Source organism: Teleopsis dalmanni, chromosome 2, assembly GCF_002237135.1.
Source record: "Teleopsis dalmanni isolate 2A chromosome 2, ASM223713v2, whole genome shotgun sequence".
NCBI lineage: Eukaryota > Metazoa > Arthropoda > Insecta > Diptera > Diopsidae > Teleopsis > Teleopsis dalmanni.
The window spans coordinates 24,779,592-24,790,532 of NC_051847.1; the positions used below are offsets into that span (position 1 = coordinate 24,779,592).

The 10,941-nt window shown below is 29.7% G+C and overlaps 4 protein-coding genes across 7 annotated transcripts; 2 read left to right on the forward strand and 2 right to left on the reverse strand.

Moving 5' to 3' along the window:
* Positions 1 to 189: 189 nt before the first annotated feature.
* On the reverse strand, positions 190 to 3,193 carry LOC119677587 (glucose-6-phosphate exchanger SLC37A2-like). The gene is made up of 8 exons (XM_038088990.1): positions 3,079 to 3,193; positions 2,632 to 2,810; positions 2,437 to 2,579; positions 1,838 to 2,379; positions 1,607 to 1,775; positions 779 to 927; positions 522 to 723; positions 190 to 441 (listed from the first exon to the last, which is right to left on the reverse strand). The coding sequence occupies exons 2-8, from the start codon at positions 2,748 to 2,750 to the stop codon at positions 275 to 277; spliced, it is 1,491 nt and encodes a 496-aa protein (XP_037944918.1). The 5' UTR covers positions 2,751 to 2,810; positions 3,079 to 3,193; the 3' UTR covers positions 190 to 274.
* A 1,293-nt stretch (positions 3,194 to 4,486) lies between these two features.
* On the forward strand, positions 4,487 to 7,029 carry LOC119677593 (transcription factor Adf-1). 4 transcript variants are annotated; one of them, XM_038088999.1, is made up of 7 exons: positions 4,487 to 4,926; positions 5,649 to 5,769; positions 5,831 to 6,024; positions 6,133 to 6,255; positions 6,325 to 6,608; positions 6,715 to 6,833; positions 6,903 to 7,029. In XM_038088999.1, the coding sequence occupies exons 1-5, from the start codon at positions 4,761 to 4,763 to the stop codon at positions 6,468 to 6,470; spliced, it is 750 nt and encodes a 249-aa protein (XP_037944927.1). In that variant the 5' UTR covers positions 4,487 to 4,760; the 3' UTR covers positions 6,471 to 6,608; positions 6,715 to 6,833; positions 6,903 to 7,029. The 4 variants fall into 4 exon arrangements, with proteins under 4 accessions (XP_037944927.1, XP_037944925.1, XP_037944924.1 ...); XM_038088997.1 differs by having other exon boundaries at positions 4,490 to 4,926; positions 6,178 to 6,608; XM_038088996.1 differs by having other exon boundaries at positions 4,491 to 4,926; positions 6,169 to 6,608.
* Positions 7,030 to 8,415: 1,386 nt separating this feature from the next.
* On the forward strand, positions 8,416 to 9,325 carry LOC119677594 (peptidyl-prolyl cis-trans isomerase H). Its single transcript, XM_038089000.1, has 2 exons — positions 8,416 to 8,916; positions 8,970 to 9,325. The coding sequence occupies exons 1-2, from the start codon at positions 8,656 to 8,658 to the stop codon at positions 9,258 to 9,260; spliced, it is 552 nt and encodes a 183-aa protein (XP_037944928.1). The 5' UTR covers positions 8,416 to 8,655; the 3' UTR covers positions 9,261 to 9,325.
* On the reverse strand, positions 9,302 to 10,698 carry LOC119677592 (post-GPI attachment to proteins factor 3). The gene is made up of 7 exons (XM_038088994.1): positions 10,549 to 10,698; positions 10,325 to 10,488; positions 10,117 to 10,269; positions 9,938 to 10,062; positions 9,737 to 9,873; positions 9,467 to 9,671; positions 9,302 to 9,406 (listed from the first exon to the last, which is right to left on the reverse strand). Exons 1-7 carry the CDS (start codon positions 10,691 to 10,693, stop codon positions 9,355 to 9,357), a joined length of 981 nt encoding a protein of 326 aa, XP_037944922.1. The 5' UTR covers positions 10,694 to 10,698; the 3' UTR covers positions 9,302 to 9,354.
* Positions 10,699 to 10,941: the final 243 nt, after the last annotated feature.

Here is a 10,941-nt window from a genome sequence, read left to right on the forward strand (position 1 = left end):
TATAATTTTATATTAATTTTTTTTATCACTTAGTGATGGTTTTTTCTATAGAATTGAGATTAGAGCACAAATTTTGCTTTACATGAAAACTTTATTTACGTACAATTTGTGATACTCTTTGAACAGAGATTTATTAAAATTTTAAAATTTCACATTACGTATATATGCTTAAATAATAAAGTTCTGATATAAAAATATATTTAAAATTACAAATAATTATTTGTAATTGAAAATGTAATAAAATCATTTTAAAAAATATATTTGGATTTGGTTATTATTCACTACGAGTTCGGCTATTACGACGTAAATTTATGCATTCTTTAGCTACTAGTCGTATTAATAATATCATTGCACAGGTCAGGGCCATAATAAGCATATGAAAAACTTGTTGCCAACCTCCAGTACAGAAAACACCAGCCAAAAGTGGACCCACAGCAGCACCTTAAATCACAACAACACAAATACGTCTTATAAAATCATAAAACTTTTAAAATTAATAAAACTTTTATTATAATTATTACCAATTGAGCCGGTCCCATCTATAATTGCAGTAACAGTAGCTAAAGCTTTGGCATTTCCTTCTACAGTACTATGTGTTCCTAATTCAGCACTCACTGCTGTCGTTATAAGAGCATATGGTCCATTAACCATAATGCCTCCGAGTATAAGCAATACAATGCTTATTTCCATAGATGCTGAACCAAACGCTTGATATAAAAGCAACTAAAACGATATTAGGTAAGTTCAAATTTTTTTCAATACAAACAATTTTGTATACCACAGGTGATGCTACCAAAAGCATAACCATGCACACAGTAGCAGGCATTCCAGTTTTATCAGATATTCCACCAGCTGCAATAGCACCAATTATACCACCAACATCAAATGTCGTTGATAAAATGGCAGACACTTCTGCTCCCAAAGTGCCTATAAAAAAATTTACCATCTATGTATTATAAGTGACTTTTAAAAGGTTTAAAAGAAAATTAATCTCGAAACTTCAAATTCCAACACATTGGTATAATCTCAGTTTTAACTGTACCAATGCATGCCCTAATTACAGCTCTATCTCCATGATTTCGCTCAGCTGTTTTCCAAATCCACACACTAACTGGATTCCAATCAATATTTGAATTCACCTGATTAAAGTATCCAAATTTTTCCACTTTAACTCAAGTTGACTTCAATCAAAATCTCACCCACCCACAACCCATTTTGACTCCTAAACTATCGCCTACCTCTACACTATTGTAACCTACTCACATCCTAATTCATACATACGTACTTGTAATTCCATTTATGTTATCTGATCAATAGATCCGCGGGTTACCACAATAATAACAACAACAACAATGGAGAGGGTACTACCTACAGCAGTAAAAAGGCCAAAGCGTTGTTTATCTCTCCAAGCTGTGACTCAAAAAAGAATACATCTGTCTACGTAATAACATAGCAATTTTTACATAGTTTGTACATTTCATCTCTATCTTTTTAAATATAATATAATTATAATTAAATAAATAAATAAAACTAAATGAATTATTTATATTTAACAATAAATAGGCAATAAATAGAAACAAAACATTATATTTGTAAAATAACTTACTTGAATTCTCAATGTACAGCGGCAACCAGTACAGGAATGTATAACTGACTAATTTTGAAAAAAATAAACAAAATGAAAATTCGATAACGCCTGGTATATGAAGTGCATCAATTATACTAATTGATGGTCTCTGCTGTAACAATTGTGCACTTTCACTTGATTCATTACGCTGTAAATACAGAAAACTTATACAATTACAACAAACGTAAATTTATTAAACATATTACAAACATTTCTATCATCTTCGACATCGGAATCATTAATGCGTTCATATGAATAAGGCCGATCAAGTTGTAAGCCAACTGATTCTGGACTTTCTGCCAGAAACAAAAACATGATACCACCGCCAATACAAATTATAATGGCGGGAACAATAAATGATAGCGACCAGTCTGATTCCACATACTTTGCAGCTATTAGCGTACCAAGTATATTGCCAATAGAAGTATGACTATTCCAAATTCCAAATACTAAACCACGCTTTGATTTACCGAACCAACGGCCAACGAGAGTCACCACTCCAGGCCATCCTGTTGTTTGGACTATACCACCAAATATTTGTATAAGTAAAAAATACGTCATGTTATGAATATTCAAAATCTTAGCTAAACCAAATAAGTATTGAAAAAGTCCTGACAAGATCATGCCAAAACAGAGATAATAACGTAATGATACACGTTCAGCTATGAATCCTGACGCAAACATGGCAAGTGCATAGGTGAATAAAAATGCAGAGTCCATCTCACCAAATAATTTAGGTCCATCAGGTGTATCTGAAAAAAACTTAAAATAATACAAAAAACAGTTAAGAATATTATTAAAAATCTTACTAAAAGGCGCATAACCACAATGTGTGGAAGTACCATTTGTGCAATTATCGTTCAGTACAGATTTTACTACGGATATTGGCTTTCTTGACATATGATAACACGTATAAGACAAATATGTGAGGAATAGAACTGATATTTTATATCTGGAATTAAATCACATTATATAAGTTACTTATATTAATATAGCACAGTTACAGTATAACTTTTTGGCAGCGATTACGTGGACAACATATTCGTGCACATTTCTGAATTGCTAATATCCCGTATGGAACATCGTTAGTGAGACTCATCCTTCTTAAACTTGGTGGTATCATGAGTATTGCAGCAGGCACAGATATAATTTACAGATTTTTGTAAGATTAAAATCTGAAAATCTATTTATATAAAAAAAATTATGAACATTTTTATAAAAATATATTAGTGTTTGATCAAAACAAACAGCATACACGCCCGCATATCTATAAATTGTTATCTTTTCTATTATGCAGGAATATTAGTTTTTTAATGATTCATCGTAAATGTATAGAGTGTATTGTTACTGATTTATTGCTTTGTTGGCAAAATTGTTAACAATTATGTTAGATAAATTAGAATAAATATTAACATATGATATGTACTGACTGTTTCAAACATTTCTATTACCTTGCCAGTGTTTTATTTTTACCGTTCAAAACCTTAATTTAATCAAACATCTAAAAGTAATCTTCATACAGTATTAATTAAATATTTTAATACTTCTTGAACAAATATAACAAAAATTTACAAACGTAAACAAAACGACAAAACCATCCCTGTTTATGAAATTGACACTAACACAGCATGAAATTAAAAAATTATTTAATTACTTGCTGCAATGAGCACAATATAGAGAAATTATGTGTTAAAAACATTTCTTATTATGATTATTAAAATACAAACTATGAAAATGATGCTATATATCTGTTTCAATAGGACAATTGTTGAATTATATAAAATGGGACATAATAACTGATTTTTGTAAAATTGCCCATTGTGAAGAGTACATTTTTGCATAAAAAGTAAAGCATGATAAAGACAACACTACATGTATGCATACCACCAAGTAAGCCACCAAGTAAGTAAGTAAGTAAGTATGTATACCAAATTTTGGGATGCAGACATGTATACGGTAAAATTACATCTTGTTTTAAAGTGTGCAACAAAACGCATACTTGGTGCGCATACATGTAGCAACGTTAATATTATGTTTAAGCAATAAATAGAATAGCTGTAAAAACTAATTAGCGTCGTTTGTGTAATAAATGTAATAATTGTTCTTAAGTAGTATTCGAGGTTAGGCGTAACTAATATGTAAAGTTCATAAATCTAAAGTGTGATACCTTAAATCCCCAGCTATAGCTGTACATCGCAATATATTGCGATGAACATAGCAAAACAAGTTGCTCATACTGCTGAACTTTACAAAAATCGTAACTCGTATGTAATTTATAATTACAAATTTATAATTGTATTTAATAATAATTTCATTTGTTACATTTAAAAATTTTATAAATATAAATTGTGAAAAACCACCACTGCTTGCGTATGCTTTGTTAAATCCAATCGGATATACATGTGTATACGAAATAGAATGCACAGGTGTTAGTTGCTGAATATGTCAGTACACTTATTATTATTTTCATAAATAATTTAAAATTATAAAAATGATTGCATTAATTAATATAATTATATCTACATAATTATTGCAGGCAATAAATTTCATATAATATAGATTTTTCTGCCACAATATTAATCGTTAACGAAACAATGGCGTCGTCGTAGTCGTACACGAACACAAATACGCTGCTGACAACGCATACATTGACGAACTACTATACAGAAAAGGGCAACTAAAAATTTATTACACTAATTTTAATTGTATTTATGTTATTATATTTATATATAGGTATTTTTATATAGTGTAGTATCTTTGAAGTATTAAAGTAATTGTATTTATTTTATTTTGAATTACTTTTTTAAAGATTAATGCAGTTTTAGTGCGTTACAACCTAAATGCTTACTGCACTATTGCATATGAAAAATTGCCCACACCAGTACAAAATGCGACGCAACGTTGCCGAAGTTTGATTCAGCAGTCAGATTTATTGTGTCGTCGGCTTCGCTTTCACGTTGTCATTCAGTTAGCGCAACTAGAAAAATATTTATTTCTCTGCAAGTGGAAAAAATTTCAGTTGGCAGAGACAGAGAAAAGGAAATTAGAATTTTAGTGAAATCGTCGACGTTTACAGCGACGCAATTTTTGTAATTTAAAAATTTATTAACAAAACAAATAAAAACTTTTAAAAATGGATACAAAATTAGACACAAGTATGGAACAACAATTTGATTTGAATCTTATAGAAGCAGTAAAAATGAATCCTGTTATATATGATCGCTCCCACTACAATTATAAACATTTTGTAAGAAAAGCGCAAACATGGAAACAAATAGCGGAGACACTTGGCGTGCCAGGTAACTTTGTAAATTAAAAATATTAATGGTGAACATTTATTTAAACATTTTATAAAACAATGTGTTCGCCATATATACATACATATGTATAAAAAATAAAGTTTTTGCGGCGCATAAATACAGTGAAAAAATTTGAACAAAGTGTATTCACATATATACGTTATATTAATTGAAGGAACCTACGTTTATGCGCTGCTGCGGGGGTCGGATTATATATGTAGAAATCAGTCGCCTTTTTCGTAGCGTTGGCTGCTGCTGTACTTCGCTGTCAATGCTGTGTGCTCGCTCACACTTGCACTATCGCAGCAGCAGCAGCATAGCTTAATATATTCAGTTGAACCCCACAATATATTATTTTGTTAGCACAATGGGACTTAACTGTCTTTTCGTGCTCGAATTTGATTAAAAATAAAGAAATTTGTATATGTTTATAAATTAAAAATAAATATATACAAATAATCCCATGATAATTTAATAACCATTCTTGAAAAATAAACGTAATTATAAATTATTAAATATAGAATAATAAAATATATGATATATATTATAATCAATAAAAAATACAAAATAATAATAATTAATTTTATATTATAAATACTGTTATATATATATATGTATTTCTTTTTTTTTTTTGTATTAAAATCTATTTCTTAAAATTGTTGAAATATTATTTTTATATGAAGTACTCAGTTAAAAAATTCTTTCTATTTTATAAAATATAGAACAAAAATGTACTAAACGATGGAAAAGTTTACGCGATAAATTTGCTCGTGAAATGAAATTATGTCAAGAATCACGTTGGCGTTACTTTAAACAAATGCAATTTTTAGTGGATTCTATTAGGTACACTATACTAAACTATACAATATTTTTAGTGTTAATTTAGAAAATAATGTGATTATAGACAATACCGTGAATCATTACTTGGCAAATGTGGTGCTACTCCTGGACAAGGAAATACACAAGTTACAGCGCAAGTGGATCCTACGCAACAACAGCAGCAGCAACAACCTCAACAACAAACTGTAGTTGACATATTCGCGCAACCATTCAATGGTAATGCATCAACCTCTGCTCAAACATTGACCCATTCGCATGGTAAGTCTGTAGTGAACACTTTAAGCTACGTATGCTCTGAGTGAAAATCGCTCATATTATTTGTTTTTTATTATTATTTGTTTATTGTTTCAAGTTTTTTTTTACTAGTTTTTACGCCTAATGTACATTCAAGTTCACATTTAGAAATTGCAGTTACAGGCGACACCCAATTGGCTGCAGTGAAACAGGAACAAAAACCTTACTTCTATGAGCCGCCATTAAAACGTGAACGTAATGATGATGATAATCATGATAACATGTTAAATACGATTAAAATTTTCCAAAACTCTATGTCGCAAGGTGTCAGCGCTGAAGATCAATCGTTTGGAATGGTAGTCACAGATATGTTAAATACACTTGGAGTCAGGCAGAAGGCAGAGGCTAAGGTGCATATTATCAAGTATCTTACGGATATGCAGCTGCTGGCACAGCATAACAAATACTAAAAAATGGGAATCAATTTTTGCGATCGCTGTTAAAAACCTTTTGTAATTACAACTTTTTTTACATATACTATAAAACTCATCGTTTTACTTAAAATATCTGATTTTATTTGAGGAAATTCACAGATTTCAAAGATAAAGGTGAAAATTATTTTTAAAAAAAATATGTTCAATAATTTTTATATTAAAAATAATTGATTTTAATATATTTAATTTATATATAATATATATATTATTTGATGTGCAGTAAATTACAGAGTACAATGGGAAATAATTTTTAACCAATCTATATTTTAATAATTTACATATAATTTTTTTGTTATATATGGCTTTAATTTGTGCAGCTTAATACTTTCATACATGCAGGTAATAATCCTTAGCTAATATATTTGTACATGAAAATATTTAATATTTATCTAATATTTCTAATTTCAGTTTAGTCATGTATGAGTTCTTGCTTTAATTCAACAAAATTGATGAAACTTCATATAATTTTAAATTATTTTAAGTCGTGCAAAATTTTACGATAAGCATATAATAAATTTATACTTATGATGTCTGTATATAAATAAACAATTAAGAATTTATGAATTATAAAATGATTGCTTATTCGGTTAAATGAAAAGACTTTATTATATGTTGAATTAAGTACCCATTCACACAGTGTCTAAAACAGGTTCTTGACACTTTCTTAAATTTCAAGGTTTGGTCAGAGATCTAAATATAATGAGATGCTTATGGAAAAATATACTTATGGAAAAATAGGAACAATTTGCTTTGCATAAACTACATAGATGGATGGCAAGATAAAATTACGATATGAAGCATAACAAAAAAAATTTTATTAAATCAAACATGATAGTACTAAAATTTCGATATTCGAACATAATAAGCGTAACCAAATTTTTTTTATTAAATCATTTTTTTTAAATCATGTTTATGATTTATTACAGCTTCCCCTTCGATCATAATAAAAATTCATGAATGAAAAGAAATCTAGATTTTTTTGTTAATAGAAATGAAGCAATACAAAAACAACTAATGCATATATACAAAAATAGTCGTAATAGCTGTATGCTATATAAAAGTCATATACCAACTCCCCGATTCAGTCTTGTCATATTGGAAGAATTAACATTCACACAAACCTACAAAACTTGGAAAAATCTCGCGAACATAACATCAATACCTACCATCACTTGTGGATTTAATAGATATTATTACGCCGTAATATGTCAGCTATCCCTACAAAGTTACCTTCGGAGTATGAAGTCGAGGAATACTTGTACTTCCATTAAATTAGTATCAAGACTCTAAATCTTTGAACTTTCCAGGCTTCAAACAATAGTCATCACTGATATTTTCTCTGTTGCGGAAGGGGTCGACGTATTAATGAAATCATTGTGTGCGACAAGATGGATAGAGCTCTTCTATTTATTTTGGCGGTATTGTGTAGACATTTGGATGTATAACTTTGTTGTATCAAAGGATGTATGTTTTTGACAGTAGCTGGTTTTGTACCTTGAAGGGAGCATTTTGAATCTTGATTTTGAAAAGTTTGAAGATTATTTCAGCGTAACTTGACGAGCTGTAGAGTCGATACTGGTGTAGCATGGATTGCTCTATTGCGTTGTATAGCCCGCGAGCTCCTTCAGAACGTATAGTATAGGCCGCAATAAATTCTATTATTTTGTATGTTACCACCAAAATTTTTTATCCTTACCTAAAGAACAAACCGCGAGCGACATCAGTCGTTGTTACAACTGTACTACCGACTACGTACAGCAGTTGCACGAGCTAAAAGGGGTAAGCATATTAACCGCTTTTAAAACACCACATTGCAAAAGCCATAAACAGAGGAGAGGTGCTTGAAATTCATTTGTAAACAACGTAAAAATATGGCCACGGTTTTAAAAAAAAAAAAACAATTTTTTTATGTACTGTATTCCAATATTGTCTATAAACAAAAATTTAGATATCCTAGTTAATTAGCATGTTAAAGTCTACCCAGTGAAGGCGGATTTGGATTGCAAACAGCATTAATAATTTTGGAAATTTATGTTGGCAATGCCAATGCTTTAGTTGACATGTGTTAAAAATGAACGTCAAATTTTTGACATTAAGCGTTTTCTGCCGGAATCTTTGTTTTGTTTTAAAGTAGATTTTTTAAAAATAAATTTGAATAAAAATGCCAACTTGGAATCAAATTCAATCTCAATTACGAAATGCGAACAATCCAGTTGTATTTTTTGATGTATCTGTCGGCACCACAGAAATTGGACGCATGATATTCGAATTATTTGCAGACACGGTACCAAAAACTGCAGAAAATTTTAGGCAATTATGTACTGGTGAATATCGGCCGGATGGCGTTCCAATGGGCTATAAATCTGCTAGCTTCCATAGAGTGATTAAAGACTTTATGATACAAGGTGGAGACTTTGTGCATGTATGTATATGGGTAGTACTTTTGTATACATAATGGAACAGTTTACTCTCTAGGGTGATGGCACTGGTGTAATGAGTATATATGGTGGAACATTCGCAGACGAGAATTTCATATTGAAACACGATTCCCCTGGACTTTTATCTATGGCAAATAGTGGAAAAGATACCAATGGTTGTCAATTTTTTATAACTTGTGCAAAATGTAATTTTTTAGATGGTAAGCATGTTGTGTTCGGTCGCGTTTTAGACGGTTTACTAATAATGAGAAAAATAGAAAACGTGCCCACTGGACCCAATAATAAACCAAAATTACCTGTTATTATATCACAATGTGGACAAATGTAGTTAATTCATTTTATTTAATTGCTTATATTAATTTATATAAATAAAAACAGATCAAGAAACATACAAAACATTTTAGGTAAATATGTTATAAAATTTACATATTGGTTTTTTCTTTTCGCAATATTTTGCAATCATCTATAATAAAACTAAAATTTAATTAAGTTAGAAAGCAATTCTTTCCCGTTATATAAATAGTAGTACGATACCTGTAAAATAATACAATTATGGGAGCCGTCACTAAATGCCATAATGCATGTGCATCAAATATCCACAGAATTGGTGGGAAATCAAAAACTTCTAAAGTCATAGATAAAGCAAGAAGAACATAGAAGTTTAATATTTTTTTGTTGTGCGTATATTTTTTTCGTACAATAAAGCACCATGAAAGCCAACCACCAGCCGATAGTATACCTAAAATTAATGTAAAAAAGTTTATTTTGTTGAAGCAAATTGTTTGAATAAAACAGTTTTAATACCTGTTAATATGTTTATTTTCATATTTAATGCATAACTAAATTTGTTAACACTTAAATACGCAAAGTAATTAACATAGAAAGACAAGAAGGTTAGAGTCAGAAGTCCTCGTAAAAATAATGAATTTTTATGTAACATTCTAAAACAGGAAAATATATAAAGTATTCAATATTAGTGTGCTAGTTTTAGTTAAAAATACAAACCTTAATACCATACAAGCAAATGTAGCCAATACAATAGAATAGGCAAATGCATAATCCATAAGTTCAGTAAATGGAAAATCTCTGGCATGAAAAACAATTGACCACACCCAACCATTAAGAGAAACCTGTTGCAGTTTGTTTGAGTAATTTGTAATGTTTACTTATAATATATAACTTACGAGGGAAAATACTTGCCAAAGCCTGTAACATGGACTATCAGGTCGTACCTCTCTTCTAAATTTTTGAAACATTCGATAATGAACTACTAAATTTAAAATAGAAAAAAATACTGATGCCGGCTCTTGAAATCCTAAGAATCGCATAAATGGCCACTTAAAAAATAAAGGTTTACATATCTATCAAATATCTGAAAAAGTTTTTAAAAACCTTGCCATAAAATTGAGGTACATTCCAGCCTCTATCTAAAAAAGCGTCTACCGTTCGCCACATACAACCATATTGGCACTCATCTGCACAAGTCCATTGCAATGCTTTGTCGAATACAGATTGTTTGTAGTATTTAATAGCTTGTTCTTGCAGCTCAATTCCATCTGTAAAATTTAAAAATGAAACTAAGAATTTATTCATTTTTTTATTTTTATTATACTAACCTGCAGAACAATTTTGTCGTTCACAGTTTTGGCGACAATTTCGAAAAAACTGTGTTCTATCCCCATTTGAAGCACTAGAGTTCGAAATAAATAAAAAAATTATAACAAATAATATATGAACATATGTACAATTTATAAAATTCATATTATTTCCCACACTTTGTCACTTTATTTTACGCTAGATACATTTTATATTGTAAACAAATATATTATTGATTTTTAATAACAAAGTGATTTTACACTTTACACAGTGTAAATAATAATAAAGTATACACAGGGATGTTAATGTTTCAGCGATTATTGGTATTTACTGTTCAAGTGCTCTAAAATAATAAATACATGTATATAGATAATAAATTCAAATACTATTTCGAGAAAGCAAGCGATATTACT